The sequence below is a fragment of the Apis dorsata genome, unplaced genomic scaffold, assembly GCF_000469605.1.
Source record: "Apis dorsata unplaced genomic scaffold, Apis dorsata 1.3 scaffold_525, whole genome shotgun sequence".
In the NCBI taxonomy this organism is placed as follows: domain Eukaryota; kingdom Metazoa; phylum Arthropoda; class Insecta; order Hymenoptera; family Apidae; genus Apis; species Apis dorsata.
In genome coordinates, this window is record NW_006263748.1 from 497,785 (window position 1) to 516,355 (window position 18,571).

The window sequence follows — 18,571 nt, forward strand, 5'->3', positions numbered from 1 at the left end:
GCGGATATAAAAATATGTATAAAAAAGTTGATATGAATTTTATTCTTCTTTTTGTATTTTTATTATATATACAATGTATTTTATGCTTATTTGATATATATAATATATATAATGCATGTATGCAAATTTTAATAATATATAAAAAAATAAAATAAATATATAAGTAGTATAAATATAATTTATATATANATAATTATATGTATAATTTATTATATATGTATTGACTATTATATATAATGTAATTCTTTATGAAAAAGAAACTTTAATTATAAAAATTTTATTTTTTTTTTAGATTTTTTTATTTAATTATATTTATTTTCCATTAAAAAAATATATTTTATCAATAATAATGAACTAATCTGTATATTTTGTGCTTGATAATAAGATACAAAAATTATTTTATATTGTATAGTCTTATATGTATATTGTATAATCTTAGATTTTTAATTTTGAAGTAATTTTGTAAAAATAATTACAATATATATAATTTAGTTATTTTATGTTATTTTGTACTCTCGTGTTCAGTATTCTTTGAGATGCGTAAGCCAAAGATATGTACTGTTCTAACGATTCTCGGAACAATAAAGATGTAATTTAATTCTAATTCTATGATAATTAATCATACAATAACTATAATTGCTATTCATTGTAAGTATAATATTTCATGTTACATATTTTACTTATTGTCAATTATTCATGAAGTAATTTGGTGAAAGTAAAATCTTTTGAAGAAAGAAAATCTAAGAAAATGCTACATGATTTTTATTATTATTACAAAATATGATATATTATTACAAAATATGAAAAAATCTAATAAATTTTTATGTTTTATTATTTTATGATATTTATCTTAATAATAATTAATCATATATATTACATTTTACCAGTCATATAGTTTATATTTTAGATACATATGTAAATACTCTAGTATATTTTATGTCATCCTATGTATCAATATTTTATCATAATTAACTATCATAATTAACTATATAATTTTTAAAATATGCTAATCAAAAAAAGATTATTTAAATTTTTAATTAAAAATTTCATTATATATTATATATATATAAAATTTTATATATATATTATAAAGTTTTATTTTTGAAAAAAATAACAATCAATTTTAAACAAACAGTTTTGAAGTTTAATCTAATATATATTGTTATATATCATATCATCCAGAGTTCGATGAACGTATAACTTTGTACCATTTAATATTAATCAACGTTTATCGAATACTTCAAAATTATAAAAAAAAGTTAATTTATTACATAATTGTAAATAATAATAAAATTATTTTATTTATTTTTAATTATTTTTATTTCATATATTTTCAAATAAAATAAAATTTGACTAAATTAATAAATCAATTAAATATAATTGAATATATTCATAACTAATTTTTATATTTTTATAGTGCATCAAAATAATATTTTCCTAAAAATGAATTTTATTTCATTTTTATTTATTAATATTTTGCATTTTTTTTTAACAATATTTGTAATTTTGAAATTTTTTAATATTTCAATTTTAAGATATATAGGTTATATTCTAGGTATTATTATAGGTTAATATTCTAACTATAATTTTATTTTATATACATATAGGAATAATATAATATAAGAATATAATGCACTCTTAAATTAATTCTAGATATCAAGATAATGGAAATAGTTAAAATATATTTAAATATTTAATTTATTAAATTATAAATAATTTAAAGCATGTTAGAAACGTACGTATATGGGCACGCAATTGATTGTATGTATTACATCCATAAATAAAGTACCCCACCAGCATTATGTGTTGGTGAGTGACGGAAGAGAATATTCCCCTTATTCCTATGCTGTCTCATTAATCATCTTTCTTTATATTATACTTATTTGAAGTGTCATAAAACATCATACATCGTGATTTTTTAATAAAAACTAGTTTATTTTTTATATTTTATTGGGATTTTTCTGTTGAAAATGATAAAAAATGTATGATATTTTGATTATATAAATAATTGATCAATTTAGATTATGTAGATAATTGTATAGACCAAAAAATTATTTAATAAATTTTTTTTTTTCAATTAATTTGCTTTTTATTTTAATAATAAGGATATTGAACTAAAGACAAATGACAATTTAAATTTTCAATAGAATATAATATATATTGTTGTAAGAATCAATATCGATATTTGAATTATTATTAATACTTATGTGTTATATTTATATTCAATATTGATATCTTATTTACATTATTATTATTGTTATTTTATCTTCATTTATTCGATTTTTTAAATTTTTAATTGTTACATATGATAAGTACAAGATTATCAATATTTATTGCATATATAGTTCTAAATTCTTTTGTTTATATTTTGCAAACTAAAAAATAAAAACATGATATTATATATTTATATTTATACATCAATATAATCAAAAAATTCAATTTAATAAGATTTTTTAATTTTTTTTTCAGTTGAAATCGTTAGGTTAGGAAAATTTTACTATTGTATTAAATTAAAATTTTTTAAAATTCTAAATTTAAAAAAATATATAAACAGATATAAATATTTTATATGCAATATATGTAGATATTTCTAATCAAAGTTGAATAATTCATTAAAATTTAGATTAAGTAAAAATTTTATACGTAAACAAAAATTTGAAAATATGTAATTAAACATATTAAAATATCAATACATTTTATTTTTCCTATAATATAAATATATTCTTAAATTAAAAATAAAAAAAATATATCAAATTTATTAATATCAGAAGATAATATATAATAAATATATTTAATAATAAGAATATAAGTTAAAAAAAAATAATTGTATCTTGATATGGAATAACGAAAATGAAATACGATGAAATAACGATATCCTATATAATTAGTTTTTCTTAGCTAACCAAGTTTACCACTGAAATATAATACTATTGAAGAATAAGCTCGAGTATTATAAATTATTTGCCAACTATCATAAGAGAATGAATATGATGATGAACCATGTATAATAATAAAGTTTTTATATTTTTAAAAATATTCTTTCGTTTGAATAAATGTTAACAATTCTTTAATCTTATTAACTTTCTAAATAATTATTAATCAATCATTTTGTAATCATGTGACACAAATTTTTAACATTATACATAATTTTATTTAGCGATGTTTGATCTGAAAAATTAAAATTAAATTTATTGTGTATTCAACCTATCTACCTTTGTTAAAAATATTAATTGATAATCCGTATTACAAATATTAGTATTTGATATTAACTTATATAGACAGAAAGATAATAAATTTATCCAATATATAATTAAAAGGTTATGCTTATGTCAGCTTGACAATATTAAAGCTATTTTTAAAAATTTGTAATTATTCAATTATTTTAAAACCAATTTAAAATTAAAATTCTAATCAAAATTAAATTTCTATCATAAATATGTATAAAATTATATATTAAATATTTTATAATTTTAAATATATACATATAAATAATTATTAATATTAAAAAGAAATAAAACAAAAAAATTCTATCAAATCGATATATAAAACTTTAATAAAACTTTTGCAGAATAAAATGGATGAATCCTCCAGCATGTACTAATGAAGCATATACACCTACCTCTGTAGAACATATAGCAAATGTAACTACTCATGGAATTTGGGTTGTACCATCTGTCATAGGTAGCTTGGAACTGGTTCGTCGTTCTATAACATGGACTCAATTAATATCAGCTTATGTATATGGTACATCTTTGATCCTTGTTTTCACAGTCTCAACATTTTTTCACAGTGTACATTACTGCAATAATAACAGGTACTTGTAATTATATTCGATTGATGGAAAATAATGTCGGTTTATAAATGCAAAATATAAATCGGTTTACTATAGCGTACATCCAGTTTTGAAATTTTCATTTTAATAATTTTTATTTGCATAAATATTTTAAAAATATGTATAATTTGTTAATAAATATTTTTTATTGGCTTTTATTTAGCATTTATTTTTTTTTTAAAATGGAATTCTTCATTATTAATGAATATATTTGATCGAGATTTATCTTATGCATATGATGTACTTTGAAATTTCGATCATGAAATTTAGAAAATTTCATGATTTTAATTCATATTTGTTTTAAAAATGTATTAAATATTTATTTAATAATATTTTTATTAATAAACATTAAATATTTTTTTAAAGTTGACTTAATTATAATTATAAAAAAACAGTATCACTATAACTATTCAATCTATAATTTTTAAATTTGGACGAAAATCAAGTATTTTATGTACGTAAAATATAATTCTTCTCTAATAAAATATAAAATATAATTTTTATCTAATAAAATAAATTAATAATAAACAAATATTTGAAATTTTACTATTATCTTATGTAGATTTAAAAATGATATAACTTTTCCATCAACCTAATATATTTTAAATTAATTTGATATAAATATTTATAACTTTCTATTTATGAAGCAAAAATTAAGAATAATAAATAAAATTTTTAATAAATTATATATTACAGACAACTTAAAGAAACATTACATCGTTGTGATCGTGCTATGATTTACATTTTTATTGCTGCAAGTTATTTTCCTTGGTTCAATGTAGATCATTTCCCAGATGATGAAATATTATTTACAATGCGTTATGCTATTTGGATTATGGCAACACTGGGCATATTGTATCAACAAATCTTTCATGAACAATATAAAATGTTAGAAACAATTTTTTATTTAATTATAGGAATTGGTCCTAGTATTGCAATTATTAATGTAAGTATACAATTATAAGTTAGAAAATTTTAAAAGATCATTATTATTAATATGATCAAATATTATTTGAAATTATATATTTTAATATTTACAGTATAGTTATTATAATATTATTGAATTAAAATTGGGAGGACTGCTTTATATTTCTGGCTTATTGTTTTTTAAATCTGATGGAAGGATACCATGTGCACATGCAATTTGGCATCTTTTTGTTGCTGTAGGAGCTGGTCTGCATTATTATGCTATATTAAATCATGTCTTTCCTATAGTTTGTTCATCAGATAATTTTATGATACCAGATGTACCATCATTACCAAAATTATTAAAATCTAATATTGAAGAATTATAAAATCTTCTAGTTTTGTTTTTCATTGTATTAAATGAAATCAATTTTACAAATTGGAAGTTTTAAAATTGATAAAATATCAAATATTAATTTGCAAATTTAAGGTAAGATTATTAAAATAAAGTTTTTCTAATTATTTATAAAATTTTAAGAAGTAGAAATTATCATCATGTATGAAAAATGTACTACTTTTAGAAAGTAACTATATTATGTACCTGAAATATACATAAAAAAATATTATTCATAAATTATGAATACTTGTCAAAATATAAGAAAGATAGAGATAATAAAATTAGAGATAAATAATTAGAGATAATAAAATTAGAGATAAATAATTAGAGATAATAAAATTAGAGATAATAAATTACTTAGCTATTACAAGATTATAATTTAAGATATAATTTTCTATGTATTTATACAAGAAAAGTAACTTATACATTTAATAATACTTTTTGTAAATCAATAATGGTAAAAAAAATATAAATATAATATTATAAAAAAATATAATACAAAAATGGAATATACTATATTTATCCAAATATATTGAAAGATAAGACAATTTAAATAATAGAATAATAAGTAGTTATTCTTTGATTCTTTGTTCTATTAGATTTCAATTTATTATTTATAATAAATGATATTAATAATAATAATTAATAATATTACTAAACAAGAATGTAGTTATCTATATTTATACTATATTAAATTTACATAAAATATTGTTTTTATCAACTATATTCTGATACATTCCATTTTGTCTAGAAATAATTCAAAATATTGTAAATAATATGATTTGAATATTATTCAAAACAAAATATGAATGATCATTAATTTGGAATTTGTAATGAATATATTTTTTGTAATGATATTGTTTTATATGTAAGTACATATATGAAAGACATATTGATACATATAGATAATATTATGAAAATTAAACTAAATATTGTAATAAAATTCATTCGGATAAATGAAGTTTTACAGTAATAATGACACTTGAATGATGCATAACATATTGTATACATTATCCATTTAAAATAATGTATAGCAATTATTTTTTAATAATATTAAATAGACTTTTTATAATATATTATATTTTATAAAAATCTGTTTCTATTGTGGGACTAAAATATAATTTTGTAATTAATATTTATCTAATAATGAATGAGAAAACTATTGTAATTGTTTAGTAACTCATTTTCTATATTTACAACAATAATGTGCCAAAATTTATATTTATATTCAAATTATTTCTATAACAAAATAACATCCATTATTAATTTTACACAGAATAGAAAATGCTATACAAAAAAATATATTCTATATTCTATAATTGTTAATAAGTATTTTTAATTTTTTTTCTTAAAAAGATGTTGTAATTGTAAAAATATATTGACGATACATGTAATTATTATTTTGTTCTTTTCCGGTTTATTTTATTACACAACAAAAAAATATGATTATAATGTATGTTGTAATATTGTAAATTAATAAAATACTTGATATATATGTATATACAAATAAAAAATTAAATCTTTATAATCAAATGAATAGAAATAAAGTAGAAGTCATTATTTTGAATGTATATTAAAATATATATATATAAATATATTCATGAAACACAATATAAATAAAAAATATAATTAAAAAATTAAAAGTATTTTTACGTAAATTATAAATAATTTATATGGATATTTATATTTAAGTACTTTTAATATATTAATAATCTTTTTAAGACTATTAAAATAATCTTTTATTTTTCTCACGGAATTGTTTCTTACGAGGTTAAAGCTTATTTAGATGTTTCATGAACATATAGTTTCATGAAATATATATTCACATAAAAATACTGAAAATTATATAGATCAGTTCATTTATTATTCATTTATTATTTTTCTATAGTTGTATCGCAATCAATTTTATCAAAATCACCTTTCAAAATTATTCGATTAATATTGGTAAATTAGTTAAAAATTTTTTTAAGAAATTCTAGTTTTATTATTGATTATGAATAATTTTAAATTTCGTTTTTTATTTAAATACGATTTAAATAATGAAGCAAATTCATAGACTGACAATATAACTATAATTTGATTATTTTAATGATAGATATAATAGAATTACAAAATAAGATTGGCCGAACATATCATATCATAGATAAAATTATATGATACTGCATATCAATGAGTGAGCGAAACTCATTGGACAATAAAAAAAATAATTTTCCTTTTTTATTGATTAATAGAAATATTATTAATAGATATAAAATATTATATGATCTCATCTACAAATACTCTAATCAATGTATGTGCTTATTTGTATGTTATTTTAAAAAAAATAACTAAAATTCTTTTCACATAATATAAATAATAAAAATAGTTCTTTTCAAATGAGTTTCATATTTTACATAATAAAATAACATCATAAAAGCGATATTTATAATTTATAATAACGATTTTTATAATAACGAATTTTTTAGCTCATTAATTGTCTATGGCAATACTGTGCGTTTGTGTTATTACTAAAGATATTGGTTTAAACTTTTTTATTATTTGAACAAAGTTTTATATATTATATTTATTATATATATGTGTAATATATTTTTATAAATTTTTGTGTTTTAATTATTATTATAATTGAATACGAGAGAAAGAAATCATATATTATTGAATTAACTTGTCGCGTGCTAAAGAATTGAGAAATGTTTTCTATGAATTTATTTAAAGTTAATTTTTTTAAACGATTAAAATATTTTCATAATAATACTAATATTATGATTAATAATTATGCATTAATCAATAAAAAATGTAATGTATTCTTATCGATGAAATCAGTATTGTATCCAGATCGTAAAATAATTTATATATTTCCTTATATTAAAATTCCTTATATATTAAATAAAATAAAGCGTAATTGCACAATTCTTTTTGGTGCATATATACCAATAACTGTATCTTTACACATGTGGAATTATATAACATTAAATGAAAATTTAAATACTTTATTTTACAGTAAGTTTGAATAACATTTAATATTTTTATAATTTTTTAATTGTGTTTCATTAAATGTGAAGTTTTATTAATGTTATTTATTTTAGCTTTTTTATTAACCTTCATATTACATGTTATTACTCGTCCATGTAATAATTCAGTTGGATCAATATATCTCCAAGAAAGTGAAAAAGATTTCAGAGATCAAAAAGTTATAATATCATATGTGAATTATTGGGGTAAAAGAGTAAATTTCGAAACTGTTGTTAAGAATATCATTTTTACAAACGATTCTAATCTTAAATTATATAACAATTTGAGTATTACATCGTGTAAAAATGATTTGAAGATATTTATTAAATATGGAAAAATTATAGAAAAAAAACATTTTTATAGTATTTTTAATAATTTTTCATAATTATTATTAATTTGATTAAATAAGTGATAAATAAATATTAATATATATATATTATTTATTATTATTTATATATATATATATATAAATAAATATTGCTATTATAATGAAGAATAATTTTATTTTTAATTTTTTTTTTATTATTTTATATATCTTATATAATAATATTATATATTTTAATATTATTTTTAATATTTTTTTTACAACCATCTGTAATGTGCATAAGCTCGGTTTGCTTCGCATAATTTATGTAATTCTTGTTTCTTTTTAATAACTCGACCCTGAAATATGAATTAATAGTGATTAAATGCAATTTTTATATTTTAAAAATTTTGTTTATATAAAAAAAAATAATTTGTATCATTATATTATATACTATTTAAATGCATAATAAGTTAAAAGTATGTAAATATACTTGATTTTTTGCAGCATCAATAATTTCTTTTGCTAATACATTAGAAAATTTGTCTTTATTTCCTTTTTCTTGTGCAGTTTGAATTAGCCAATTTATGGATAAAAATTGAGCTCTATTATCATTCATTGGTACTGGAACCTATATTTATGATATTAATATCAATTAATTTATTTATTAGTTTTTAAGGATTATTTATATAAAGAAAATTAAATTGTATAAATTATTATATAAATTATTTGTATAAATTAAATTAAATTAAATGTACCTTATAATTAATCCCACCTCTTGTTATTTTTCTTAATTCTAAAATGGGTGTACAATTTTTTACAGCATGATACAAAAGTGTCTTTGGATCCAATATTATATTTTCTCTATATTCAGGTGAAGTATTATAATATTCATTTAATTTTATTATTTTAATATTTTCAAAAGTTTCATCTAATAATTTTTTAGCTAATTGTTTTTTACCTTTTCTCATAATAAAGTTTATGAACTTTCTAATGTATAAAATATATATAATTATTTAAAAAGAGATAAAAAAAAGAAAACAATATAAGTTTTATAATAAAAAATTTACCTAACTAATATATCATGAAATTCAGAGCATGTTTCAAAATTAGTAGCTGGTTTTATAGGTGCATACATTAATTGTTTTATTTTTGCGTTTTTGTATATTAATTCTTGTTCATCTTTTTTATAAATTGGTTTTATATAATTTGGTGGGAATACACTATAAAATTGAATATCCTTTCCTAAATTATATCTATAAAAAAAAATATTATTTACATAATATTATATAATAATTGATAGTAAAAATATTTATTAAAATATTTTATGTATATTTAACAACATTATATGAAATATAATTATGAAATTTATTTAAATAAAATTTATTTTCAATAAAGATTATATGATTAATTTTCATACATAATGATATATTATAAATATACAATAACATGCATCAATTGATATTGAAATTCGAATAATATTACCTTAAATTAGATAGTATTCTTGAATAAAATGTTCTTCCAAGGACCATTTTTAATTTTTCTATCTATTTTAATAATTTTATTTATATTTAATTATCTTGTCAAATTCAACACTATGACAATATTTAAAACTATATAAAATATTAATATATAAATATTAATATATAAAATATTAGACTATATAAAATATTAAAGTTTATAATACAATAGATAATTTAATGTATGAAATAAAAAATTTTATTAAAATTAATATTATTGTTTTAATACTTTCAATTGAAAAAAATATAATCAGAGGAAAATATCATGATTCGTAAATATTTAAATATGCGAAATATATCTTTACATTTTAATGTAAGAAAGTAACTTTCTTGATAAAGTTGATACTAGCGCCTACAATGATAAAGCGTAGAACTATAATAGTTCGAGAATTCCTTCATAGAGTCTCTAAACTTCTAAAAACATGTATAGAAAACGAAAATAAGTGAACAAGCAGAAACAATTTATACAAACATAAGAATTTTTTTTAATACAAGAATTTTTTTAAATAAATTATTAATTCTAGTATAGATCAATGTAAACTTACCATTATATTTCTTTTTCACTTATACTCACGTGTTATATTGAATGGTACGTATATCATTGTTGTTTCGGTTTCGTCAAATAAGTGAACGTGATAAACTTATAATAAAGTGTATTTTTTTAAGTAGAAACAGTGTTATATTACAATTAAAATCAAGCATTTCACAAAAAGAGAGAGTAAGATTTTTTTATATAGTGATTGCAAAGAAACGAAATTGCACAAATGGTGCACTCATTGCGGAATACATATGCTAGATTGTTAAAATCTTGCGGAAAGGTCTCCTAAAAGGAGTGCCTTTAATAAGATATTTTTCTTCTGATAGTCATCTATCAAGAATATTAAAAAATGACGGAAAATCGGGGAAATTTTTCAACACCAACTACTCAAAGTAAGTTATAATGTCATAAAATTAATGATAAATATATGAAAGATTTTATATACATAACCTAAACATTAATTTCGTTATTGATAAAAAATAATAATTTTATTGAATATACATATAATATATATTAAATTATTTATATAATGGTATTATTAATATTTAGGTTCTAGTAGACAATTTAATTTCCAACATTTGGATTTTGCATCTATTAATGATGTTCAAAATGAAATGTCAGGTATAGTATCTGTATCTATGCATCATAATATTGTAATGATATAATAACATTTATATTTATTTTATAATAGAAAAAAGAAGACAATTTAAACTTAATTTTCAAACACAAGGAAGTAATATACCACTTAATAATTCAACGAATACTTCTCTTTCGAATTCAACTGGAACTGCAGCCTGTTTACCAATGTAAGTTATGTAATAAGTAAAATAATATTATAACAAACAATATTTATATTTAAATCATAAATTTTTAAATTGTATCTTTTGATATATTTATAATTTTATTTAATAATTATAGATCTTCTCGTCCAAATTTGCCTTTATCTTTGCCTAAACTACCAGTAAGATCTTGTACTGCAGTTCCACAAGAATTACCCGATAAAGCAAGGTATTTTTGAAATAATCAAATAATTGTTTAATGATGTATTTTGATGTAATTTAATGGATTATTATAGGGATAAATTACGAATGTGTCAATCAATGCAAAGTACTGGAAAATTACAGCTATCACCAAATGTAGTATATGATTTTACAAGTGAAGATCTTCAAGATCTAGGAGAAATAGGACGAGGAGGATTTGGCACTGTAAATAAAATGATTCATAGGATAAGTGATACTGTTATGGCTGTGAAGGTATATAATTTTATGTATTTTTATTATCAAAGCTATCAATCAGTTCATAATATTATATTTAATTACAGAGAATTCGTTCTACAGTGGATGAAAGGGAGCAAAAACAATTATTAATGGATTTAGAAGTTGTAATGAAATCTAATGAATGTCCATGCATTGTACAATTTTATGGAGCTTTATTCAAAGAAGTAAGTCTATAATAAATATTTAATAATAATTATTAAATTCTACATAATGATTAATCTATATAATAAAGTCTATTTAATAATTAAAATCTATAATAAATTATTTAATATTAATATTTCATTATTAATAATAATTATTATATCTCTATTTAGGGTGACTGTTGGATTTGCATGGAACTCATGGATACTTCATTAGATATATTTTATAAATTTATTCATGAGGTATTAAAAGAAAGAATACCAGAACGTATTTTAGGAAAAATTACTGTTGCCACAGTAAAGGCGTTGAATTACCTCAAGGAAAAATTAAGAATAATTCATAGAGATGTAAAACCTAGTAATATTCTATTAGATCGACATGGTAATATAAAACTTTGTGATTTTGGTATATCAGGACAATTGGTAGATTCAATTGCACGAACTCGAGATGCTGGATGTAGACCATATATGGCTGTATGTACAATAATAAAGCGTATAATTAATATTTAACAAGGTTTACAATCAGAAGTATTTAAATTTATTATAATTTTTCAGCCAGAAAGGATAGATCCTCAACGTGCAAAGGGTTATGATGTTAGAAGTGATGTATGGTCATTAGGAATTACATTAATGGAAATTGCAACTGGTTATTTTCCATATCCAAAGTGGAATTCAGTTTTTGAGCAACTTTATCAAGTAGTTCAAGGTGATCCACCACGTTTATCTCCTAATGAAAATGGGAATCATTTTACAATGGATTTTGTGAATTTTGTGAATACATGGTAAATTATTTAATAATTTTAATTATGATAAATTTTAATAAAAAAATAACGATTATTTATTTTCTGTTTTAGTTTAATCAAGGAAGAGACACAGCGGCCGAAATACAATAAATTATTAGAACATCCTTTTATCAGAAAAGCAGAAGAAGACACTGTTGATGTTTCAGCTTATATAAGTGGTGTTCTCGATAACATGGTTCTCAGGGGATTGACGCCTTTTACTACTAATCGGCATTAAGTAAAAAATATAAAATAATACATATTTGTACCTTAATTTCTATAATTTTTCAAATCCTAAATTTGAGTATTGTAAATGAATAGGTTATTTGCACTTCGATTTAGTATAGATAGTAAAATTAATCAACCGTCGATCATTGTCGATAATAAATCATTTTGTGTAGAATCATATTATCGTGTCATAAAATTCTTATATACATAGTAATTAGAAGTGTTCAAATAACAAGTTGAAATTATTGAATAGTATATAGAAGAGAAGTTCTAAATCAGCTTTTTCATTGGAATTGTAATATGGTTTCAATGAAACATGTTTAAAAAAAATTACGAAAAAAATATTTGTTTCATATCTTTATCTTTACAATTGTTTCAACGACGATAACAATTTGTAATAATGACACAGTAAAATTTTGTCAATAATTAGAAACTTGTACAATATGTAATAATATTGAAAGCAACAAGTTAAAATAATCGCTGTTTTAAGCTTTTGTAACTTCGTAATATAATAATTATTGATTTAATCAATTCAAAATAAGAATTCAATTCAAAGAAAATAAAAGAATATAATTATTCTTGTTGGAATAATAAGTGAAAAGGATATATGTTAAAAGTTTAGTATATTTCTTTGATGTATAATTATTCACAAGTAAAATAAGAAAATTTACTTTTCATAATGTTGTAATATGAATCTGATTTTTCTTATTCTTTTTTTTTTGTTATATACCTTTTTATTAAATAGCTATATATAAATTATAAAAAATAGCTAAATTTTCTCTAATTTAATGTTATAAAAGAAATATTATAAATAATAGATTGCATAATAATTTTTCTGTTCTTTTATAATATTGAAAGAAAAATTTTTAAAAAGATTTTTAAAAAGAATAACAAAATTAAAAATATTTAATAGAAATTATTTTGACTTTAAATAGTTCCTCTGTTGAATTAAATATGTATGCATGAATAAATAAAAATTAATCGTAATAAATAGTGTAATATAAACATTTTATATAGCATAATATAAAATATATAGCAAACATAATAATATATTTAATATATGTAAGCTATATACATATATGTATATATCATGCATGCATATAAAATAATTAATATTTCGAAATTGTTTTGTTTTTATAAATTTTATAACGAAAAATACTTTATAAAAATATATTATTTTAAAAAATTTCAAATTTTGCAATAGGAAAATATAGTAGTTTTATAAATAAAAATGTCATTTTTTTTCACATATTTGAATAAAACAATAGAAATGGATATAATCTGATAAATATAGATATAACATTTAATAGAATATTTTAAAATACTTCAAAAAAAAAAAATATATACTTTAAAAAATAAATTAATTACATATTAAAACCATTTTTTGACATAAATTCTACAAAGAATAGATAAAGAGAAGAAATAGTGAAGAGAGGATAAAAATTCGGGAATCAGTTTTATCTCCAAAATATCACAAATGAAACACTAATATATAAAAAAAATGAATAGTGGAAAAAAGATAAGACCGTCATCGTTATCTTTTGAGCAATATCTCGGAGATATTTCTTCAAAAACGGAATAAAATAGAATAATAAATTAGAATTCAAATCTTTGAAAAATTTTTAGAAACATGATTTTTAAAAAAAAAATGTTTTTGGCATTTAAGAAATGGCGATAATAATCAATTCTTATTCTATCTTCGTATCTTTTTCATACTTACTTATGTAATCTTATATATTGAGTTTCATTTGCGGCATTCTAAAGATGGCGTTGATTCTTGAATTTTTATTCTATCTTTGTCTTTTTTTCTACTATTTCCTTTTTTTGTCTATATTTATGTGCATGATAATAAACGAGACACGGGATATCAATTGAACATTTTCATCATTTAAATTGTAATTTAATATATTAATCTTTAATATAAAATTCTTATTTCAGTTCACCTATTTTACAACATTTATACAAATATAATCATATATTTGTAAAATACAATACTTGCAATATATACGCTTACAATAATTCTGTAATGAAATATTTATTTCATTTTTTACTTTTATATCAACTTTTATCAAATATTAAATATCAAATATCAAATATTATATTAAAATTTCGTTTCAATTTAATTATTATTAAGTTAAGTTGCAATCTTATTTCGAATTAAATCGATATCATTGAGAATTAATTAAAATTAATGAATAAAAATCAAAAATATATAAATTTTTCTTTAGATTTAAAATTTATCAATAAATATATAATATTAATAATCAATTAACTTCAATTAATACTAATTTAACGTTATTTTATGTTTTTTTGTTATATTTTTGAATTTATGATCAAATTAAATCAATAATCGAAACTTTCTTTCTAACGAATTGATGTGGAATAATTATTTAGATAAATATTAAATTAACTATAAATTATGAGTGATCGTAATTACATTTGAAAAGAAAAATATATTTGATTCGAGAAAATAAATAAAAAAATGATGTAAAGATATATGATAAAAATGTAAAATAATATTATTATAATTATATTTCATTTTGTTTCATAATATTTTAGATTGGAAATTGATTATCCAAATATCTAAAATTTTCAATTTTATAAGAAGTTGCATATGCATATGTATAAATAGTATGTATAAATACATATATGTAATAAAATATAATGATAATGATATATATAATAATTTTCTGATAACACTCTTTATCTTCTCTTTATGTAAAAATATATGTTTTACTAAAGATTCCTTATTTAAAAATTGTCAAAAATTATAAAAAATAATTGATACTTGATATATATAATTAAAAGTTTTGCTAAATTTATATTATTGATAAGCATTATTCTTCTTCTTTGCGATTGTTACTGTGGTAGTTGAAATCAATTCTCTTGAATATTTTATTAAAGCACCATCATTCTCCTGAAATCTATACCTAGTCACATTCGCGTCTATATTTGAAACTTTGCAAAGTAATATCTATTCTTTTAAATTAACCATTGAAATACGTCCACATCATCTCTTATGTTGTGACCTATAAACATTTCCTAAGGGAATATGTTAAAATTTATCGATCTTAAGTCGATCTACACTTTTGAAAGAAACATTGTTTTTCATTTAAATTATTTCAAGTTAATATTTATAATAGATAATTTTCGGAAATTTTTAACGCTCCGTTTTTTATTTCGTCTAATTTATTATTATTTTATTTTTAATTAATTTATTTATACATTGAAATATATTTCTTATCAAAAGCTAAGCAATTTTTTAATTCCGATAGAAATGATATAAACATTTTGAATATATTACATATTAATCACAGCCTTACATCACATTTTTAAATTAAAAAATTAATTTGAATTTTATACATATAAAATTTCCATTTTACGTCTTATATGTTAATATTAATTGTTTCTGCTTATAATTTTTGATACATATATATATATATTTGTAAGATATAATTTTATGATATTATAAACATATTCTACATTTTGCATAGAAAATATGAAAATAAAAAGGAAAATAACGATAATGAAAAAGTATCGATTAGAAAATAGTAAAAATATACGGATAATTCTAAAAGAAAAATTTTAGCAACAATTGGTAATGATAATAGATAGCGGTAAAACGGAAAGTGATGGTGAGTCACAACCTGACACACAGCACAGGGAGGGTAGCAGGTGCTACTACTGTTGTTGGTGCTGGTACTGTTGGTGCTGCTGGTGTTACCATTATTGCAGGGGTGACCAGCTGGATAGGCCAGCAGGGGAACGGATGTTCCCAGGAGATTATTGATCGTGTATGTAGATATTTCCACTTCAACTACGTAGACGACGATATGGAATTTTGCTCGAACAATCTATCGAACTTGTACTTTCCATCCTTTATTTTCGTTCATCTAAAATGGATAAAATTCAATTTATATCCTCGCTCAAAAAAAATAGTTACGTACAATTTCGAGAAAATAAAAAATCGAGATGGATTTTTCTTTTGGCAATGAATGCACGCACACGCGCGCAATATTGTAATAGAGCAAAATATAAGCTGTATTATTTAATTTTTAAAATGGGATGTAGAAATCTCATTTCGAATTCTATTTCTCGATAATATCGGGAAAATTGTAATTATTCTATGTATAATTCTTATAAAAATTACTTTGAGATGTATTACTGATTTAGGGAGAGAAAGAGAAAAAGAGAGAGAGAAAGTTAAAAAATATTCTTTTCAGCACTCGTTTTGAGCACAAAATGACCTACTACAACGATCATTGCATTTATTTTTCAATTTAATAATTTATGATATATAAAACATGCCGATAATAGTAACAAATTTGCGAATAACGCAATATATAATATTTAAAATTTATTCATTGTACATCGCATGAATATTTCAAATTTTTTAAAAAAAAATTATTAAAAAATAAATTACAATTAAATGCAAAATCCGTTTGATTCAACATTGTGAAAGTGATTATGCGGTCTTTCTTAATGAATACTTATTTTAAATTTTTTTCTCGATATCGCGATTAGAGGGTTGGTCAACCATTGGATAACGCCCACACGATGATCCTACCCTGGGGTAAAATGGTTTCAAGATCTCGTGCAAATTTACGATGAAATTTTCGTTCTAACGATCCTAACAGACATCGACCAATAATAAGCAAGCTTCAGAAATTTTACACGCCATTCTGAACGTCGTCGAATAGCCGCGGTTCTTTCCCCTCTCTTTTACGCTGGGATATCGCAAGTGACGGTCACTGCCTTTCTGATTCGATCAATGAAAGTACCTGTACCAGAATGTTCAGGCTATGCGACCACCCCTATTGACAATAAACCGTATGAACACCTGATTTTTATTTCTTTTTTCAATACAAACTTCGGGATATTAATATTTTTCTTTCAATGAAATCATAATCATTCTTTTGAATGCGATTCAAGTGAAATAAATATATCAATTGTCTTGAGATCGTTCGAAATTAATTTTATCCTATTTTTCTTACTCGAATCTCTCGAAATTTAGATAAAAAAATTATTTTTTTCCGATAAATATTTTACGAAAATAACGCGACAATATGAATTAACTACAAATTCGATTTTTCTTCTTTAGAATTCGTTCCTAATAATAGAAAGAAGGAAAAGGAAAAAAAATAATTATTCTATTCTAGATTCCCATGTTTCAATTTAACTTTACACAATTTTTAGACGATCCTTTATTCATTTGGTACGAATGTTACATTTTCGATTAAATACTCGAGCAATGAAAAATTTAGTAACATGATATATACTTTTACATATTTCGTAATATTACACATTATCTCTTTCGACTTTTTTCATGCATAAAAATTATTTCAAAATTTATCCAATACAAAATTGGATCCACTTGTATATCTACAATATACAATATTTCACGAAAATATTCATTATCTTAATTGATTCGTTAACTCCGAAATTCATTTAATTCCGAAAATTTTGATTTTAATTTTCCTCTCTCACACTCACATATGCGCACAGCAAAATTCTTCTTTTCCGAAGGAGATAAAAATCTATTTTTAAAATTGCACAATAAATTTCTACCAACGAGGTGTATAAAAACGTGTTGAATAAATTCGTTGAATTTAAAGAAACGTGTTGGAAAAAAAAAAAA

General features: G+C 20.2%; 5 protein-coding genes across 7 annotated transcripts in view; 3 read left to right on the top strand and 2 right to left on the bottom strand.

The window, feature by feature from the left end:
- Positions 1 to 3,825, bottom strand: part of LOC102672412 (WD repeat domain phosphoinositide-interacting protein 2) — a 13,805-nt gene extending 9,980 nt beyond the window's left edge. For both annotated transcript variants that reach the window (XM_006620697.2, XM_006620696.2), the window contains exon 1: positions 3,620 to 3,825. The gene's annotated coding sequence lies outside the window, so the exon portion shown is untranslated. The remainder of the gene's footprint in view (positions 1 to 3,619) is intronic.
- The window catches only part of LOC102672167 (monocyte to macrophage differentiation factor 2), a 7,586-nt gene extending 2,190 nt beyond the window's left edge, over positions 1 to 5,396 (top strand). Inside the window, exons 1-4 of one of the 2 annotated variants that reach the window (XM_031512881.1) lie at positions 515 to 648; positions 3,569 to 3,814; positions 4,529 to 4,778; positions 4,873 to 5,129. In XM_031512881.1, coding sequence (XP_031368741.1) covers positions 3,579 to 3,814; positions 4,529 to 4,778; positions 4,873 to 5,127 — 741 coding nt within the window. In that variant the 5' untranslated portion in view covers positions 515 to 648; positions 3,569 to 3,578 and the 3' untranslated portion in view covers positions 5,128 to 5,129. Of the gene's footprint in view, positions 1 to 514; positions 649 to 3,568; positions 3,815 to 4,528; positions 4,779 to 4,872 lie in introns of those variants that run through there. The other variant, XM_006620694.2, reaches the window with a different exon arrangement.
- A 2,309-nt stretch (positions 5,397 to 7,705) lies between these two features.
- LOC102675242 lies at positions 7,706 to 8,550 on the top strand. Its single transcript, XM_031512897.1, has 2 exons — positions 7,706 to 8,132; positions 8,219 to 8,550. Exons 1-2 carry the CDS (start codon positions 7,823 to 7,825, stop codon positions 8,527 to 8,529), a joined length of 621 nt encoding a protein of 206 aa, XP_031368757.1. The 5' UTR covers positions 7,706 to 7,822; the 3' UTR covers positions 8,530 to 8,550.
- Positions 8,551 to 8,711: 161 nt separating this feature from the next.
- Positions 8,712 to 10,346, bottom strand: LOC102672030 (28S ribosomal protein S7, mitochondrial). Its single transcript, XM_006620693.2, has 6 exons — positions 10,264 to 10,346; positions 9,934 to 9,991; positions 9,519 to 9,704; positions 9,207 to 9,438; positions 8,942 to 9,079; positions 8,712 to 8,807 (listed from the first exon to the last, which is right to left on the bottom strand). Exons 2-6 carry the CDS (start codon positions 9,978 to 9,980, stop codon positions 8,727 to 8,729), a joined length of 684 nt encoding a protein of 227 aa, XP_006620756.2. The 5' UTR covers positions 9,981 to 9,991; positions 10,264 to 10,346; the 3' UTR covers positions 8,712 to 8,726.
- Positions 10,347 to 10,637: 291 nt separating this feature from the next.
- Positions 10,638 to 13,503, top strand: LOC102671907 (dual specificity mitogen-activated protein kinase kinase 4-like). The gene is made up of 9 exons (XM_031512896.1): positions 10,638 to 10,898; positions 11,056 to 11,127; positions 11,198 to 11,312; positions 11,425 to 11,514; positions 11,582 to 11,759; positions 11,828 to 11,947; positions 12,098 to 12,397; positions 12,479 to 12,705; positions 12,778 to 13,503. The coding sequence occupies exons 1-9, from the start codon at positions 10,856 to 10,858 to the stop codon at positions 12,941 to 12,943; spliced, it is 1,311 nt and encodes a 436-aa protein (XP_031368756.1). The 5' UTR covers positions 10,638 to 10,855; the 3' UTR covers positions 12,944 to 13,503.
- Positions 13,504 to 18,571: the final 5,068 nt, after the last annotated feature.

What these genes read in the sequence shown, in the direction of transcription:
- LOC102675242 (XM_031512897.1), top strand. Translation starts at nt 7,823, where the DNA reads ATGTTTTCTATGAATTTATTTAAAGTTAATTTTTTTAAACGATTAAAA. An exon ending in TTTAAATACTTTATTTTACA is followed by an intron (nt 8,133 to 8,218) that starts GTAAGTTTGAAT and finishes TATTTATTTTAG; the next exon opens with CTTTTTTATTAACCTTCATA.
- LOC102672030 (XM_006620693.2), bottom strand. Translation starts at nt 9,980, where the DNA reads ATGGTCCTTGGAAGAACATTTTATTCAAGAATACTATCTAATTTAAG. An exon ending in TTTCATGATATATTAGTTAG is followed by an intron (nt 9,439 to 9,518) that starts GTAAATTTTTTA and finishes TTTATACATTAG; the next exon opens with AAAGTTCATAAACTTTATTA. An exon ending in GAGGTGGGATTAATTATAAG is followed by an intron (nt 9,080 to 9,206) that starts GTACATTTAATT and finishes TCATAAATATAG; the next exon opens with GTTCCAGTACCAATGAATGA.
- LOC102671907 (XM_031512896.1), top strand. Translation starts at nt 10,856, where the DNA reads ATGACGGAAAATCGGGGAAATTTTTCAACACCAACTACTCAAA. An exon ending in TTCAACACCAACTACTCAAA is followed by an intron (nt 10,899 to 11,055) that starts GTAAGTTATAAT and finishes ATTAATATTTAG; the next exon opens with GTTCTAGTAGACAATTTAAT. An exon ending in GATGTAGACCATATATGGCT is followed by an intron (nt 12,398 to 12,478) that starts GTATGTACAATA and finishes ATAATTTTTCAG; the next exon opens with CCAGAAAGGATAGATCCTCA.